Source organism: Callospermophilus lateralis, chromosome 2 (assembly GCF_048772815.1).
Source record: "Callospermophilus lateralis isolate mCalLat2 chromosome 2, mCalLat2.hap1, whole genome shotgun sequence".
NCBI lineage: Eukaryota > Metazoa > Chordata > Mammalia > Rodentia > Sciuridae > Callospermophilus > Callospermophilus lateralis.
This window is the reverse complement of record NC_135306.1, coordinates 22576879-22596886: the sequence shown is the minus strand read 5'-3', so window position 1 is coordinate 22596886 and position 20008 is coordinate 22576879. Positions and strand designations below refer to the sequence as shown.

Below are 20008 nucleotides of genomic sequence, written 5' to 3'. Positions count from 1 at the left end.
CCTTCTGTTTTGATTCTCAAATGACTATTTTGGGAGTAGAAACAATGATCTCTACATAAAAGCTTTCCTTTTGGCAAGTTTCTGCTCTGGGGAAATATAATTCTCATTTATGTATGTGATGATTTCTGACCACTTAGGGAAAGTGGTAGTAAACAACATTCTAGAATGTTCTCCTTTGATTTCTCCTCTCTTTAGCTCCTGTCATCACCACTCCTCTTGAAACTGTGGATGCCTTAGTTGAAGAAGTGGCTACTTTTATGTGTGCAGTGGAATCCTATCCTCAGCCCGAGATTTCCTGGACCAGAAATAAAATTCTCATCAAGTAAGTATTCTGTCTTATTCTGGTAACCATGTCTGCCACTACCTTGCAGTTTATCTTTGACATAAATGCAGGCGCAGTTCTTGGCAGTACTAAAGTTCACCTTCTGGAATATGCACAGTACAAGTTGCCTGATTTTAAAAATGTAAGATCTGAAGTTCAATGAGTTTAAGAAAATTTCCTAAAGTAAAGCAGTGGTTTACGTGACATAAGTTTTAGGTCAGGGAAACCACTGGATTAGAATCCAGAAGGTTCACAGAAATTGGGAAACACTAACATCTCCTAAGTTTGGGGCACGTATTTCATGATCTGCTGAGGAATTAATGGGGACAAGCCTCATGTCCTGTTCTAATACTCCAGCAGTGCCAAGTCTATTCTTTTCAGTTGGAGGGACTCACCATGTAGAGTAACGCAGACTTAAATAGATAAAATTCTCATTTGGCAGATGGAAGTTTTGCTGCCCTTTCCTCATTAATAGTAATTCTCTTATTTAAAATGCTATATTAAAATATGTATAATAAAGTGAACCCCAACATTTCTAGCAAGTTCTATAGCTTGCATTAGGGCCAAATGCTTTTTAACCCATCTGAGCTAGTAGGACAATAGTATCAGGGGGTGTTTGGCTTATAAACAACAGAAATTTATTTCTTACATTTCTAAAGGCTCTGAGACCCAATTCAAGAAGCCAGCAGATTTCATGAGGGCCCACTTCTTAAGTTCAGAAATGGCCATTATTTACTTCTGTCTTTACCTGCAGGAAGCTGGGAGGGAGCTCTTCTGGGTACCTTCTAAAGGGACATTAATGCCACTCATGAAGGTTGTACTCTTATGATCTATTTCCACCTTCCGAAGGCCCCACCTCCAAATACTACCACAGTGAGGATTAGGTTTCAACATATAAATTTGGGAGGAACATAAACTTTAATCCATAGCAAGGGCTCACACCTGTTTCCATAGATGAGGGTTTATGAATTTGGATGGGACAATGATCTTTCTTTTAATTAAGCTCTAACTGTAATTTAATGTTTCCTTCTATTATTAGGTTCCGATGTGGAAACTCACCCTGTGCTGTAGCCTTCTAAGTATCCTGTCAGGCAGGCTGTCCCAGAAGTTCTTGATGGAGGAGACTAACAGTCAAAATTAAAATACCTCAAATAGTTTTTTAAATATCTTTTGCAATTTGGATAGGTTGAAAATTTCCCAAATCATCAAGTCCTGGTTTCATTTTTGTTTAGCATTTCTTCCTCAAATTTTCTTTTCCCTCCTGAATTTTACTGTAAATGACAAAAGAAAGCAGGCCACAGCTTGAACACATTCCCTGGTAATTTCCCAAGCGAAATATCTGAGATCATTGTTTATAAGTTTGTCTTCCATTTAGCTCAGCTCTCTGCCACTACATAACGAGGATCCTCTTTCCTTCATTTTCCAGTAACACATCCCTCATTTCCCTCTGAGCCTCCACCTGTAGTGCTCTGACAGCCATATTTCCCACAGTCCATTCATGACCACTGAGGTATCTTCTAAGATGGTTTGGACTTCTTCTTCCATGCCTCTCACTTCCTCTGAGTCCTCAGGAGCAGATTCATTGACATGCATATTTCTACTGACAGCCTCTTCAAGAAATCTGGGCTTTATCTAACAGGCTTCTCGTAATTCTTCCACTTCTACCCATTCCCCAGTTGTGAAGCCACATCTCCATTTTTAGATATTTGCTGCAGCAGAACTGTCCTTCCAGGTACCAAAACCTGTATTTATTTCTGACTTCTGACTCCATTGTCATGTCTCCTGTGACCCTTCTGCCTCCTTCTTCCACCTTTAAAGGACCCTGATCACTGCATCTTGCACAAGTAGATAATCTAGAATATCCCACGTTAAGATTCTTATTCTTAACATGTGCAAAATTCCTCTGGTGAGTGAGACTTTGGGAATTGTCATTCTGCTCACGATGGATATTTGGCATAAAGAACACTTTGTGTTTGTAAAAACTAACAAGCAAAAGAAAAAGAAAACCCAAAATAACTCACTGTGTGTGTGTGTGTATGTGTGTGTGTGTGTGATATTAGGAATTGAACCCAGGGCACTCTACCACAGAGTTACTTCCCCAGCCCTTTGTATTTTTAAATTTGACCGGAGGTCTTGCTAAGTTACCAAGGCTGACCTCAACTTGCCATCCTTCTACTTCATCCTCTAGAGTTACTGATATACTGTACCCAGCTACAACTCACTTTATATTGGTGGTTCCTCTTAAATTTCTTTCTGCTGCCCTAATTACCTTCTCAATGGACAGTTTGTTTACATGCAATTAAATAGATAATATAAATAATGCCTTTTTTCCAAACTGTCAGGCTTTTTTTAAATGTATTCCAAGTAACTAGAACTGTGTCCAGCACTTGTTAATCCCTCCAGATTTGTTTAATGAAAGAATGAATATTCAATTAATTGTTAGTTACTTCTGTAAATATCTGAGTGTATTCACCGAGTGTGTGTGTGTGTGTGTGTGTTCATTTTCGTGTGTGTGTGTGTGTGTGTGTGTGTGTGTGCTTGTGTTCATTTTCTAGTGGCCTCTTCTCAATAACTATGAGAGAAGACTCTTGTTAGGATATACTATCCTGAGTAAAGTAAGTTTTACCCTTGGCCTTAATAGCAGCCATCACCCTTTAAAAGCATTGCCAACAATCATCATTCTATTATGCAGAACTCACTCATGTTTCCTTTTGCCTTTTTTCAACTTCCACCATGTCACTAGTTTAATTGGGTAATCAAAGCCCTCCCCTCCCCCCCCCCCCAAAAAAAATGCACCGATCTTGATCTGCCATTTCCCTCTGTGACCCGCAGGCTCTTTGACACACGCTACAGCATCCGGGAGAACGGGCAGCTCCTCACCATCCTGAGCGTGGAGGACAGCGACGATGGCATTTACTGCTGCGTGGCCAACAACGGCGTGGGAGGGGCTGCCGAGAGCTGCGGGGCCCTGCAAGTGAAGATGAGTGAGTGGCGAGAGAATCGCCCGTTGATTTTAAACTTGACTTGCAATTGGAACAGGCCTGGAGGTTCAGCAGTGAGACAAGTTCAGGTTCAAAGCCTGGCCTTGAGGCCAGTGAATTCTATCCCTCTGACTCGGGCCACCAGTCACCACCCTAAGGCCGCCCTCTTAGTTCTCTGACCCTCCCATTTTCTCATAGTCACACAGACCTTTATTTCCTCACCCCCTGACAGGGACCTTCCCTCTACATTATTTACTGCACTTTATCTGGCACCTTTTGGACATTTCTACCCTTTTACCTCATTTCAAGCTTGAGTTTCTTCTGAGTCACTTTCTGGTTAAATAGAGGATGCTGCATTTTCCCTACCTCCTGTCTACAGGGCTAGTGAATACCAATGCTGATCTCCCAGGCTCCTACCTACTTTTAAGCTCCTATGCTTGTAAAAGCCTGTGCAAAATCTGTCCTCTAGGGAGGGCTTATACCATTCTCTGACTATTCATCGTGTCATCTACTCTAAACAGCCTTCCCTATACTCGGGTCATCATCCTAAAGGACTTTAACAGTCCCTGCAGTAGGACCATTAGCCACTTCACCTTCACAATTCCTTGACCTTCACCAATCCTTTAAAGTTTATCTTAACTTGTTATCAGTCTGCCCGATCAATAACTAGCTGGAAATGGTCTACATTGAAAATCTCCAGCCTCAATATATTGCTTTCTGATCATGGACACTTCTTTGTCCAGCTTGTAGGATTAAGGGAACCATGACCTGCTTCCAAGTGGACAACACAAACTGTGCTCACGCATCTCTCTCTCTCAAGAGTATCTAAGTCTCTCTTCATTCCCTCACTCCTACTGTAACAGGGGTTCTCTTAAAGCTTTGACTACATCCCTTGTCACTTTGACATGATTTTTTTCTTTTTCCCAACCTTCTTCTCCCTGACCTTCTCCTTCATGAGCTTCTTTTCCCTGATCATCTTCTTCCTGATCTCTCCTCACTAGTCTCATTTTCTCTGAATCATCTCTTTAAAAGCAAAAGTTCCCCATGATGGGCAGACTCACAGCCTCTGGGACAGGAGTCCCTCACGTTTCTCTGTTGTTAGCAAAGCAATAAACCTTCTTTTTCCTTTTTCTCAAAACCGTGCCCTCATGATTGGATTGGCATCGGGGATAATTTCTGAGTCTAGTTTATTTCACTTAACATGCTATTCTCCATTTCCATCCATTTACCTGAATTCTTTTTAAGACTGAGTAGAACTCCATTATGTATATAGCACAATTTCTAAATCCATTCATCTATTAATGGAGATATAGGTTGATTCCATAATTTAGCTGTTGTGAATTGTTCTGCTGTAAACATTGATGAGGCTGTGTTGCTATAGTATGCTGATTTTAGATCTCTGGGGGAAATATGCAGGAGTGTAACCCAAACTTTTAAAACTGATTTCTTTTTGATATCCCCTAAGTTGTCTTAGCATTTGATGAATTTTGTAATACAATATGCTTAAGATAATTCTCAAAATGACTATTTAGAATTAAATAAAAAGTTAAAATTCTATGTTCAATAAGTTACATTGCCTTTTTAATTTTGAACCTTTGTTTTCCTGTAGAACCTAAAATAACTCGTCCTCCCATAAATGTAAAAATAATAGAGGGATTAAAGGCAGTTCTACCATGTACTACAATGGGCAATCCCAAGCCATCCGTATCCTGGATCAAGGGGGACAGTGCTCTCAGGGTAAGTGATTATTGTGTATATAAAGCATTTTAAAATACAAAAGCCCTTGCACTCAGCTACATGCTGACAGACTCCTAGTATAAAAATGTTTCCATATACATTCTGACCAAACTTACATATGTCTATTCCTATTTACGCAAACAGTAGGGCATTCCAGTCTGGCTTGGGAAGAAAAGAGATGGAAACCAGTAATGTTAGGGATGGAAAAGGAGGCAAAGCCAAAGCAAATCTACAATGGTCTTGGTTGGTTGGTTGCTTGGTTGAATCATTTATTCATTTATTTATTTTAACATTGAATCATTGAGACTTAAAGGATAAATTAAAAAATGAAACCAAAATCCAAGCTTGAGAATAGGCATTTCTTGAGAGGAGGGAGAGAAGTGAAGTTTGGAAGAGAAGAAATGAGCACACTGGAGAGAAGTTGGAGCAAGAAGCCTCAAGATCAATGAACAAACACCTTGACAAATACCTCCCTGGCCATGAACACTAGTCAATTAAGAAATCTATTATTTATATGCTTATTTGTGCTGCGTTTGTATCTTAGCACCACATTTACTAATATACTATACCCTGATTGTCCCTTCCCATCTTCACATTACATCTTCACATCTTCACATCTATAATCTAAGTGAAATCATAGAATATGTTTGCATCTTTCCATGCCTAGCATATTCCACGGGAAATACACAGAGGTCCATATGTCATTTAACTGAAATAAGCTATAAAGTTGATAAACTTTGTTATATTAAAGTAAAAACAAATAATGTCAAATTTTAATGATATCTATGTAATAAAAACAGTTTTGGGGGATTTTTGTGATGCTTAATTTAGGTCATCTTGCACTATCGCATTTAATATTGTGTGTTTTTCATAATAAATGCCCAATAAAGGCTAATATTTTTTAAGTAATAATGATGATGATAAGATAAGCAAATGTTTCCTTGGTTAGGAATGTTTTCCAACTTATATTCCTATTTCTGGCAGGAAAATTCCCGTGTGGCAGTTCTTGAATCTGGGAGTTTAAGGATTCATAATGTGCAAAAGGAGGACGCAGGACAGTATCGATGTGTGGCAAAAAACAGCCTCGGGACCGCGTATTCCAAACTGGTGAAGCTGGAAGTCGAGGGTAAGAAGCTGCAAGGCTTCCTGTCACTGTGCTGTCAGGAGGCCTCATGTTTTCCTAGGAAGGCTTGAGAGAGAAGAGACGTAGGTAGTCCAGTTCTCTCAACTCCTCCAGATGTTGACCAGAGGTTCGTACTATGAGAACAAAAAAGTTAAAAAAGGAAATTTTCACTAGTGTAAAAAGCTTCGTTCTGATGGGCACAGCAATTTATGCCTATAATCCCAGCAACTAGGGAGGCTGAGACAGGAGGATCACAAGTTCCAGGCCAGTCTCAGCAACTTAGTGAGGCCCTAAACAGCTTAGTGAGACCCAGTCTCAAAATAAAAAATAAAAAGAGCTGGGGGTGTAGCTCAGTGTGGCAAAACACCCTTGGGTTTAATGCCAAATAAAATAAAATGATGTTCCATCTATCACTCTCAATCTCTGGTAATTTTGACTACTACTGACTAAATTCAGTATCGTACCAAAACAATAGAACATCATTTTAAAACTTCTTCCTGGCTTAGACAATTCTCCCTCATCGATATGTTTGGAGATATTAATTTTAAGTTTTTCAGCATATTAAATGACTTTTTAAAAAAGATATAAAGAGGAAAATAATATTTTTTTCCATATTGTATTCTGTCACAAAGGGATGAGGAAAATTATGACTCAAAAACAGATAATCAAAAGTGATCCTAGTTCTGTGGATTATGGAATAAGTTGTCAACATAGTGCTATGTTGTCAAATATTTTTTAAATTAATTCATTCATTAACTCAGTGTGAAAAGTCTTCACTAAGAAATCAGAATCCAAACAGACCATAGCGTTCTATTCACTTGTCCATTGGGTTCTCGACCTAAAATTATACCCCATTTTGCTTAAAAGTAGGAATTACTAGCCCACCTGTTCTAGGTGAGTAAACTGAGTACTGACCCCTTCCTGTCCCAAGCCACAGATTCTACATCTCTGGCTCTCAGTGTTCCCATCTGAAAAGTGGGGTTTGTTGTTTTCAATGAAATCAAGTATCGCTAGTGTGTAGCAGAGTCTGGTCCTTGGTATGTACTTGGTAAGTGTTGGCTATAGGAATTGCCACCCGTTTTCCTGCTTTTCTCTGTAATGGATAAAATGTTGGACTACCACATGTTGGCTCAAGTTATAGTTCAATCAGGAAAGGCTTCAAGGCCTCCTCTTTGATTCCCTCTGACTCTCTCTGGCCCAAATCCATCATTCCTGGCATCTCCTCCTTCTCACTCATGCAGTTTCTACTTGCTCTTTTAAAGTCGGTTTTATTTCCTGAGTGGATTTGTGCCCTTCCTCTAACAGCTTTAATGACCTCATTTCCTACATTTGCCTCTAATTGAGGCAACATTTTAGTATGTCACTGCCCTGTTCGTTCATCGAGTTTCCATTAACTCATTGTAGGGAAGAATGAAGTTGGTTAATACTAGAGGCTTTCAGGACATAAAAAGATACATTTTCAGCATAGTGACTTTGATATTTTATGAATTAGAGAAGATTAGTATGCAACAATTAATGTGGTTATTTCAGTGAAAGCTAAATAAAAATATAAACACATTCAGATGCATTGAATATCTACCTGGATTCAGTTATTCCTTGAACTTCCCATGGAATACTGGAGAATTAACCCGATCTATTGGTATGAAATTCCACAAAAGACTTTTCCCCATTAAGAAATCAAATATAAACCCTCTCTACTCTAAAAGACAACGCTAATCATTTAGGTCACTGTCTTCATAGGTATTGAAAAAAAATGTTTTAACATTGGCTTAGAGAAAATCATCACCTATCTTAATTGGTTGGAATCCAATTACACAAGTCTTGTCTTGACACATTTTTAACCATGCCATTAGTAGGACTAAATACTGCCTTCTTTCTTCCTAACATTTAAATGGAAATGCTCATTGCTTTAACAGTTAATATGTGCTAGCAGTGCTACCAGGCATGGTGGCTCACACTTGTGATCCTGGTGATTCAGGAGGCTGAGGCAGGAGGAACTCAACTTTGAGGACAGCCACTGGATCTTAGTGAAAGCCTGCCTCAAAATAAATAAATAGATAGATAGATAGATAGATAGATAGGACTGGGGGCTGCAGCTTAGTAGGAAAGCAACAAACAACACTGCGTTCAATTCCCAGTACCAAAAATAAACGCGAAACCAACCAAACAAAAAACTTGCTAGTACTGAGAAGCTCATATATTAAAAGTTCCTCTCAGAGTAGGTAAGATAATCATTTTAGCTCACACGTCTATTTCTATCCTCTCTAGTCCCTATTAAAATAGCGAAAATATGTGACAGCACAGTTTCGGGAACATAATAAGGATGTAATAAATTGTATCTACTCTAATTATAATTACTATTAAAACATGAATATTACAGAAATTCCATTTGGACTCTGGAAGTTCTGAAAGGTTGACTTCCACTTGAGGAAATAGTTGACAGTCCTGCAAGATAGAATGCAGACATGACCCATTTAGAGGAAGGGTCAGCTCACAACCAGTGAAAAAGCAACAGAGAAATGACTAGAAGAACCCAAAAGTGCTTGGCAGTGGTGAAGGTCAAAGGTGAGGCTGAACCATGATCATTAGTCAGGGCAGATGAATATAATGTGTGTGTCATGTAGTAATTCTGCAAGTAGCCACGTGATGGCTGTTTTGAATCAGAGCTTTATAATGCCGTTTGATGCTGTGCTACACTTATTGCAGATGGGCATGCCAGAAAAGATAGGCTTTGCCCCTGAGAGCACCTAACAAGGATAAATATGCCAGGCATGTTAACACACTGTACCCGGTGTGTCATAACAAACAGGAAAAAAGCATCCTACCACAGGGGAATTAAACTCCCTTTCCAAATGACTGCCGGATCTCTGGAAGGGCAAAGTAAAGGTATTCTACCCTCTGTCTCATGTCAAGAAGATTCCAAGTGTAACATACAGAGCCTTTCAACAAGGATAAGCAAGGAGATGGTTAGCATTTTAAAATGTTCCACAGATGCTAAATGCTTTTCAAGGATTATTTCATTTAATCATTGCTAACAGTCTGTGGAAAAGGTCCTAAGTTGTGTCATTTTAGGAAAATGGGAAAGAGGCCATCCAGGGAGTAGAGTCTAGGAAACTGAGTCACACTGAATGCTGTCTCTCCTCCTGATGAACAGCACAGGCCTGTGTGACCCGGTCCAAGAGTAGTATCAGAATGGAAGGGAGGCAAGAGGCTAAAATACCATAAATGAGGCGGGGGGAGGGGGGATGGAGAGGAGTTTGTGGTAAATTAAGCAGAGAAAGGAAAAGAGTTTAAAAAAAAGGGAGCAATTGTTATAAGAATATCAACAATGTTAGATCAGGAATGAGAAAGGAAATTTGAACAGACAGCGAGAAGGCAATGTGTTCTTGAGCCTGCACAGGGTGTGTTCAGGGACCGGGTGGGACGATCAGCTTTGCACAGAGGGTGACCACGTGTCCTGGTTTTCCAGGACAGTTCTGGTCACACCTGTTGTCCTGGAATAATTATTAATAGAGTCCCTCTTTCACTTTCAAAAGTATCCAGGCTTCCAGGATAAATTATAGGGTTACTCTCCTTGGAAAGGAAGAGAATGTTCTTCCTTCTAACAGGAAGAAGGGACAGGGAAGGATTTTCCAGTATGAATCAGTTCATAAACTGGAATTCGAGAAAATGCTGGCCTCATGGTCTCCATTTCCTTGAGGAGGTAGAAAGGAAGGTTATCCTCTGAAAATGCTTTTGTAAGGGGCTGGCATAAGGGTAAGGAGAGTGGAAAAGTTTTAAAATAGCTGCAGGATGAGAGGGATGACTCACAAGGGAAACCGGGACTATGGAGCAGCATGAGGCTTTCAGTAGAGAACAGGGAAGGTCATGCTTATGGAGTGGTCTCAACCTGCACGTGGATGGGTCCCCCACCCAGCATTGCTCTGCTTTATAAGTGAAGTTCAGAGAAAGTAGAAAGTTAAATTTAAAGACAGGACAAAAGTGTTGGAACTTTGCCAGGCAGGAAAATAGGCCAAAGGAAAATATTGCAAAAGAGACTGAAGAGATAAATAGTGGAATTTTTATATATCAAATTAGCCTAGCATTTAATATCCAACTATCAGATATACCAGGGTTAAACACTATAGTTTCTGCAATGTGACAGACAAGGTAATATGAAGATCTGCCTACTACAAACACCTAGAAAAGCTGGGTTAGCTGTATTATTACTCACAGGAATAAAAATGTAAATCTCCAAAAGCCAGAAATGGAAAAGAATTAAACAAATAGAACAGTAAGTTCATGAGCAGATTCTCCATTGTCTTGGAGGTCATGGGAGAGATGCCCATCTCTGTAACCTAAGTGATTGCATAAAGATCAGTAAAGAAGCAGGAGACAAGGTCTCAGACCCACATGAAGTGGGAGCTGGCATTGAGATCCTTCATAAAACTGAGAATCATAGAGGTGGAAAGACAGGTGAGAAAAAAATCCATCTATGGGCACAAAAAGGCAAGATCTCAAAAGCTTGTGGCTTCCTGAATTGTAATTGAGAGGGAGGAAATAATATTTCTTCTAATGACGAATATTAAACACTTAGGATACAAGGTTTGATATGGAATTAATACTATCAGCAATCTGGAATCGTCACCTGGAGAAGCTAACAAAATAATGGTTCCAGATCAACATATTAACAACAAAAATACTCCAAAAGGCAACACCTGACCCTGGTGACCTAGGACTTTCAGAGATAAAATCACACAGAGACTGAGTTCACAGTGCAAAGCTGTAGACCCACAGGAAGCAACATACCTTGAATAGGTGTTCGCTTCCATAATGTACAAAGGAGTTCAGTAAATAAGCAACATAACAGGGACTAGAACATAAATATGATAAGAGTGATTAAAAGACCCAAAAGGAGCGCACATCTGTAATCCCAACAACTCAAGAGGCTGAGGTAGGAGGATCGTGAGTTCAAAGCCAGCCTCTGAAATCTCTTAGCGAGGCACTAAACAACTCAGCGAGACCCTGTCTCTTAATAAATTTTTTTTACAAAAATGGTTGGGGATGTGGCTCAGTGGTCAAGTGCCCCTGAGTCAATCTCCGGTACAGGAAAAATTTTAAAAAAGAACACAGAAGGAGGAATAAAATGTGAAGAAAGCACATTAGGAAAGACAATTTTAAAAAAGAATTAAATATGATTTTAACATATTAAAAATAATGATTTAACTTAAAAATTAACAGAATAATGGCTTATTAGAGAAAAAATTCACCCATTAAAAGAGATTTCTTTAAAATTTAGAATTTAGTGCAGGGAAAAAAAGATAGAAAAGATGAAATTGAGTTTAAGAAATAATTAAAGATATATAGAAAACGGAGGAAATACTCAAAAACGTGACTAAGAACTTGACAACACTGATGAAAGTCAAATCCTCAAGTATAAGAAGCAAATCAAGTCCCCGTTGGTTAAAAAAAAAGAACCGATAAATAAATGATTTTACCGAGACACTTCGTAATGAAATATCAAAGACAATTAAAGTATTGAAAAGAAAGATTACTTACATGGGACAATTTGAGTCTCAACCCTAGAGAGGATGTCAGGAAACTATCACTTTCATCTATGCCGATAGTTTTGTATAGTCTAGTGGAGGTTTTTTTGGAAAAAAAAAATCAAACATTAAAATGCATATCAATTTAATTTCTGCAAATTTATTTAAAGGAAATTTTTCACAATTGTATATTCAAGATTATTTATTACAAAATTGTTTATAACAGTAACAAATTAAAAAGAATTTAACTTTATATCGGTAGGAGATTGTGTGATGAAGTTCCATTCAGACATGAAAAAGAATGAAATAGATCTGTAGGTAATAACTTCTAAAAATGTCCACCATGTACATGATGTGGGTCTGTTTCCCATCTCTGAGCTTTAGTTGTCTCCTCTATAAAATAGAGATAAAACCGGGCACGGTGATGCACTCCTGTAATCCCAGCAGCTCGGGAGGCTGAGTCAGGAGGCTCACAAATTCAAAGCCAGTCTCAGCAAATGTGAGGCACTTAGCAACTCAGTGAGACCCTGTCTATAAATAAAATACAAAATAAGGTTGGGGATGTGGCTCAGGAGTTGAATGCCTTTGGGTTCAATCCTGGTACCATTCCCTGCAAAAATAAAATAGAGATAAAAACAGCACTTACATCTTGGTTTGCAGTAATTACTAGTCAGCATAGCACGTATAAAACATTACATAATTGTGCTGTTTTTAATTATTTAATTAATTTAATAAAGCAATTGTATAGTGCTTATCATATATATACATGGTACTCTTCCAAGTGCTTTAAAATATTAATTCATTAGCAATATGCTATGTTCATAGGTGAAAAGTAAGTTAAAGAGCAATATATGATAGATATTGGAGTACATGTGTATCAAACCCAACAGTCATGACTTCTGCATGTAGATTGCTTGAGAGCTAACTTCTATTTTTACTTTTCACATTGCTCTGTGCTTTTGAACCTTTATAACTAGAAACAACTAATAGACATATTTATGCTTTCAAAAAACATGTCTTCCCAACATGTATGATTTGGAGAAAGATCCATGAATCTCTTTCTGTTCACTGGTGTGACATGTTATTTTTGCAGCTCTGTTGCTCTCTTCTTCTCCAAGACAAACTCAAAGATGGGAAAAGTTCTGTCAAAGGCAGTTGATCCCTGTGTTGATTAGGTATTCACAGCAAGAATGCTCAGGGTGGAGGTCTGATGAAGGGAACGTGGAACACACCATTTCCTTAGGAAATGAACCAGTGTGGAGAGACAGAGGGAGGCCTGCAGAGGAAATGAATGGAGCCATCCAGATGGAGGAAGGGAAGGGGTCAGAGAACAAATGGATGGATTTTCTATCAATTTAACTCTTCTTTCTTACTTATAGACAGAAACCTGCCCTTTGTGATTTTATAGTGGTTTTCAGGATCCACCATGAACATTCGGTTTGGGTTCTGATTTCTCTATGAACATTTTCCATACTTTGTTAGGTGCCATTGACTTATAGCATAAAGGGAAAAGTAACACAAACAAAAGTTCCAAGAGACATGAAGCACTGCTAGAATAGACCTACGTAGGTACACCAAGTTGAAACGTTGGCAGGGGAGTTTCTAATGTTTCCCCAACTCCACAGGCATCTGGAATGCAGAGAAGGGTGGTCAGCCTCATAGCTGTAGAACTTTCCTATGGAAAGTTCAGCCAAATCTCAGGTACCTCTGGGACAGTGGGCATTAGAATAGGTTTTATGGCAGGATGGGACCAGGGGACATCTTTTTTTCTAAGATCACCAAAGAAATCTGGATAATAGATTTCATGTATTCTGAATTTTTTTTTCTTATTTTACCATACTATATAACTCGTATCTGGGGTCCATCCTTGAATCACTGGCTTCTTACCATCACCATTGACTAATTTTTTCATTCCTTTGATTTACATTTTATGGATTTACATCTTAATGCCTCTGAAATTGAGATTTGCCTTACAGCTGCTAAAGGCCATTATACCTGTTTTGTGGCTTTTTCCTTCTAACTGAGATAATTCCTTAGCTGTTTCCAAATATGGGAATAAACATACAATGATAAAACTAATAAACCGACCATAACTATCTCACAAAGCCTTCTTATGTTTAAATAGAAATATTATTTATGTTTGTGATCATTTGTGTTAAATAGGTCCCCAAAGCAATGAAAGCAACATTTTCCATGTAGTCTTTTTCCCCCTCAAAATATTAACCACATAATACCTTTGTTGGGATGAAAACAGAGTCTGAGTGGCTTTTCAGGGTCTCATAGAAGAAATTTTCTCCCAAGAGACAGTTTTGCCTTTTCTCTATTCTGCTCTACATTGTACTTTAAAGAATGAGCCCCAGCATTTTCTTGGTACATCTGGAACAGTTTTCTCCTGAGCACTCTGAAAGGCCAGTAAGAAACTCAGTGGCCCAGGGCGATGACAATGACATATGCTCATCTGAATAGTTGGGCTGGGGTTTCAAGGAGAGTTGCTACTGTGGTCACTTTGGATAACTCTCAAGTGCCATATTGATTTTTTTATGTCCTCATGTTTAACCAACAGCGTATGCTCCTTTTAAAAATATGTGTTTAAAGAATAATAATACCACAGAAACTAAATCCCTTTAGTTTAATAACCTCAGTCTTGTTTTTATGTCCAGATGGGTCTTTGTTTTTTTAATTAATGGAAAAGGCACATTAACAATGAACAAATAATAGATACATTTTTCTTTCCTTGTGTTCTTCGATTTAACTATCATAACATAATTTATCTCAATGTGGATCTGACAGTGTTCTATGAATCTCACACTCAGATAAATCCTGTTTTGTGTATAAAATCTGATAGAGAGTCCTTGGGATCCAAATTGAAGTGGGTAGATTTGGAGTGTCACCAGCTCCCTGCTGATGGCACTTTCCATTTTTACCTTGTTTGCCCTGAGAGTTTTAATCCATTAAGACAAAGACAGGGAAGCTGGAGCCAAGAAAGGTTTGCAGCAAATGTGGCTTGGCATTAATACCCCCAGTGAGACTCAGAGAGGAACTAAAGCAGAACAGGAGTGAGAACAGTCCTTGTAGGTAGAGGTGTTGCAGGTTTCAGCCTGTAGGACTGGTGTTGCAGCCTGTAGGCAGGTGTTGCAGCCTGTAGGACTCCTCATCCACACTGGGTTTTGAAAAGCAGCATTCTGTCTCTACACGTGGGCAAGGCACTTTGAGGAAGGGAGGGAAGGCAAGCCCTGGGAACAATGTAAGCAGCCTCCGTGCATAAATTGCTAACCCTTATCAGGGCTCCTGATAAGTCTGAAGGCTTGACCTTGAACCTTAGGGCTGACCAAATCTCCTCAGAAACTTCTTTTTTTGCAAACATATATGCAGAATGGAAGGTGAAAAGTAGAATTTCAAAAAACTAAAAGAAATTCATATCTGTCTGTCTGTTCTTCCTATCTATCTATTTATCTGTCTATCTATCTATCATCCATCTATCTTCTCCCATAAGCAGAGGTCAATAGATCCACCTAGAAGAGATCAGTGCTGTTTTCCAAATGTTAGCCTTCTGGCTGCCTTCTGTCCTAGAGATCACATTTGTCTTGTTGCACCTACAAAAGCGGAAGCGATCGTGTAATGTTTTTGCTTTTTTCCTTTGTTTATGCTGCAGCTCTTAATATGACAAATGCCACAGAGAGAGGTATTTAAAACCCCAACGTGTGCCGTGCTTCTGACGATTGCAGTTTTCGTAAATTTGCAGTGGTCCTGTTCCCGGCATCAGTCCTACTTGTTTGATGCCACTAACAGGTTTGATTTGCTGTCATGAATGCATTGTGCATTTTAAAACCAAACCAAACCAAAAAAAGTCATACTCCTTTGATGTCCCTGGGGGCCATCATTGGAGAAATTAAATCTGCATGATTTAGTAGAGTGCATGCTCTAAAAGAAGAGTTTGATCTATTGATTTTGACTTTAGGGGAAATTATGTTGTGATTTCGTCTAAAAAGTTCTGTAGGACATTCAGAGGAAAAGGTTAAAATGGTTCTTTTTCTGAAGAGTTGTCATAAAAGTCATAAAAGAATAATTATGTCATAAAAGAAAAATAATCACTATTATACCATGGCAGATAATGCTTCCAGTCAAAGGACAATTAGGTTCTCTTAATTGGCAGTGTTGAAGAAAATGTGCTTAAAAATAATTAAATTCTTTCATAGAATGTTGATCTGATATGATTTGAAAGGAAAAGTTATTGTGACCTGAGCAGGTGTACTCTAATTGGAATAAGTTTTAATTTCATTTTTCACGTATTGCAATAAGATGTACAGGTTCTAACATACATATATAGAAAGGGAAATTTTCTTTCTCTTTAATAAACTAATTCATCCCTAAAGAAGATGCATTGATCAGTGTTCCAAGAATTGTGTGAGACAGAAAAAAATCATACCTTCCTCACTGGGCTTGATTTCAAAATGTAAATTTAAAATTCATATATTTGGATTCATGCTAAGATTTCATGGAAAAATGACTAGCATTCAATAGCAATATGGAATTCAAATAATTTTATATTCAATTGCTTCCTTTGGTTATCAATACTTAAATTTGAGACTTTAGTTAGTGTGTTTATTTCCATGAATGATAAACTATGCAGGCATGATTTTTGGAGAAAACTTAATGTTCTGGTAAACAACCCAAGTTCTAGACTCTCAAGAGAACTACATGGGCTCTGGAGTCTAGAACAAACAGCTTGATTTCAAATCCTGACTCTACTGCTTGCTGCCTGTGTAGCTTCCAGCAGGTTCCTTAAGCTCTCTGTGCCTCAGTTTCCACACCTACAAAGCAAGGCTAATAATACTATCTACCTCAAACATTTTAGTCAGATAAATTTAGATAACATATTTATAGCTCTCACAAGGGTGATTGCACACAGAAATCACTCAATGTTATTTCTAGGGCTAATCTAATTTCTGTGTCACAGAAACAATGATGTAAGCACTAGTGAAGACAATAATGGCTCTTTTTCCATGTGTCATCTTTACCTTTGTGGTAGAAGCAGTCAAGTTCAATGGCGAATTAGGAATTTTGATCTCAAATAGAATTCATCCGTATTAACTTTGATTCTCTTAGAAGAGTAACCATAAAGCTTAGCTCTGGAACAGAGCTTCAAAATCATAGTTCCATTTCTTATTTTGCAGATAAGGAAACTTAAGACCAGGAAAAAAAAAAATCATGACTTTGCTCAAGTTAGCAAAGGAGCTTGGATGTCTTGATTCTTAAGCATCTTTCTTCCAGGACCGATTCTTGATTCTTTCCTTTTGTAATATTATGTTGGGTAGATCCATCCGTACTCTGCAGAGTTCACATGTTTAGCATCAGCAAGACCTGGGTGTCAATCCAGTCTGTGCCATTTACCAGTTATGTGAGGTTGGATAGTTTACTTGACCTCTGCAAATCTGTTTCCTCACTCATGAGATGGGGTCAATGTTACCTACCACCTAGAGTTCTTAAAATGGCCTGGGAGAGCAGACACAGTGTCTACACGGTGGCTCTTTGACAAATGACTGTCGTCAGTATCATTGTCTGTTGTTTGCATTGTTCTAAAGCTGGATGACTTCTACCCAGAGACTACTACTGGTTAGGCTTCTCAAATTTCATCAATAGAATGTCAACATTACCAACTGCTCATCTGGTTTCCAAAGAACATAAATCTACCCTCAATCAGCAATGCTTTGTACCTGCATTCTTGGTACTTGTCAGAGATTATAACTTTGGTTTGGCCCCACTGTGATGAGAGATATGGGGAGGCTTAGCTGGGGACAACCTGTCCCAAAAGATAAATGAATAAATAAAAGACACAACGGCATGAAAGTGGAAGCAACTTCAGTGTGTGTCCTGAAATTACATTTTATTCATCACAGAAACAGATACTTGCCAAAAAAAAATCTTGTTGGAAATATTGATCATTCTCTCACTTACTATTCCCAAGTAAATTCCTAGTGGGGAAATTACTTTTAAAAATTTAGTGCCTGGGAGAAATAAATGGTCTTTTAAGAGAAACTGGCATTGTCCTACCTTCCTTACTTTATATTTCACCCTACCTGGCATGTGTCTCAGAATCCAGTTTGAAGCTTAGTTATAGTATCTGTTACACTAAACTGACCAGAAGTTGCCTTCTCTCTTATGCTAATATATTGTTGTTTTCTTTTTCCTGGTCATGTCATTGATTATACTCAACTTCAAAACCTCTATATGAAGAGATACAAATATGATTTGTTTTGATGGATTCATGGAATTCTTCCTTCGGGTGGTTTTCAAACATCAGTGTACATTAGAAAAGTTTTCAGATCTTCTTAAAAGACATAGCTTCAGGGTACATTCTCCAGAGATTCAGATCTAATAGGTCTGTGATAGTGCTTTTTAATACCACCCCAAATGATCCTTCGTGTAGGTAATCCATGAATCATACTTTGGGAGACATTGACTTGAGGATTTCTACTTGGAATTTTTTTATTCCAGAGGAATCTTAAATATCTAAGTAGAAAGATAGCTTCTTGGCATATAGCAAAATATAAATTTTAGGATAGTATCACATTTATTTGTTGAACGTCTACGTCTACTATATTCCATGTAATAACTCCTAAAGAAATAGAGGAAAAGTAAGACATTAGTTTTCTGTTACTATGACAAAATACCTAAGGTAATCAACTTTAAAAAATGAAAGTTTTATTTTGGTTCATGGTTTCAGAGTTTCAGTCCATGGTCACTTGGTTGTCTTGCCTTGGGCAATACATTACACAATGGAGGAAGCATGTAGCAGAGGAGGGGCTATTTACCTCACGGTGGCTAAGGCATGTCCCCAATGATCTAATTTCCTCCCACCAGGCAGTAACTTTAAAAGGTCTACCTCCTCCCAAGAACGTCATAGGCTGGCAAACAAGCCTTTGGCAAATGGGTGTTTGGGGCACATTCGAGATCCAAACTACAGCAATGTGGTTCTTAAAAAGTTTTCAAATTTACTAAAGGAGATGGACAAGCAAGTAAGTAACTAAAATAATTAAAATGCAATCTATTTGCAGTAATAGAGATTGTGTAGGGTGCACACAGAGGACTGAGGAGGCAGTGAGAGATCAGGGAAAGATCTCTCAGAGAGGTGAGACCCAGCAGAGTTCTGATGATCTGCAGATCCTGATGTAGATCGTCTCCCAATGAGAGAGGAAAGAGAAACTAGAGGGGAAATACAGACTGACCCTGTATGCACAGCCCGACACTGACTCACAACCAGGCAGTAAGAGAAGGACTAGAGAATGCTAGAGAATTGGGGACAATGTCTATTAGTGGTCCTGTAAAAGTCACAGTGACCTGTGGTTTGACTCACAGACTCACACTGAGGTTCTCTTTGATGGTATCCTCTCTTGAACATAAGTTTTTAGATGGGCGGATGGCTACCATTACTTCATCATGGGAACCTACAATTTGGGGACATGTGGCCCTGTGTGGCATTCAGAATTCTATGGCCATAGAATACTCCCAACTCAAGCCACTTTAGGAAACTAGGACACTATGCTGGGATTTCAGATGACAGAGGTTGTGGCTCCTATTTCTTTTTCCACTTAATTTTTTTTTCAAAAAATAAATACAAATTTTTAATAGGATTTAAATAACCCAATTTAAATGACCCAATTTGTTCTTTACAGTGTTTATCTACTTGTTTCTTAAACTGGCTAAAAACAACAACAACAACAACAACAAAAAAAAAACCCCACTTCTTTCTTATAGAATTCACCTTATTTGATGACTGTCAAAATGTAGGCATTTTCCCAAGCGTAGATTCTTTTAAAATGCCATTTAAGGTCAGCTAAGATTTTAATAAGTGTATCATTGTGTAAGATAGGGGAAGTTGGGTGAATAACCTGAAATCATCTATAGTCTCTTTGCAACTTTTTTGCAAATCTGAAAGTATTTCAGAATAAAATCATTTTTTAAAGGAAAACTAAGGAAGACTTCAGTCCTAGGAATTAAGCCATGTGGCCTCTCATCCATCAAAATCAGAAGATAAGTTTTTTTTTTGAGTATGAATAAAGTGAATCAGAACTGAAAGTCTGACTTTTTATTAACTGATGGTTAAACTCCGAATATATTTCCAGAACCAGTTTAACTAGAATATTCTCAATAGCTGCACCCTCTGCTCCTAAGACTGAAATAAAAACAAGTGAATTTCATGAGTCTCTTGTCTGATTTACTTGGTAAACACTTCTTGCTGACGCTCATTAGTCACCATCCATATTTACAAGCTAGAAAAATGTTATTATCTCAAAGGCCACAGAAATGTTCCCACCCCAAG

General features: G+C 38.3%; 1 protein-coding gene across 7 annotated transcripts in view; it reads left to right on the top strand.

Moving 5' to 3' along the window:
• The window catches only part of Musk (muscle associated receptor tyrosine kinase), a 98133-nt gene that overhangs the window by 13614 nt on the left and 64511 nt on the right, over nt 1–20008 (top strand). For all 7 annotated transcript variants that reach the window (XM_076843198.2, XM_076843196.2, XM_076843194.2 and 4 more), the window contains exons 2-5: nt 196–322; nt 3155–3306; nt 4913–5040; nt 6025–6166. In XM_076843198.2, the coding sequence (XP_076699313.1) occupies nt 196–322; nt 3155–3306; nt 4913–5040; nt 6025–6166 (549 nt within the window). The remainder of the gene's footprint in view (nt 1–195; nt 323–3154; nt 3307–4912; nt 5041–6024; nt 6167–20008) is intronic.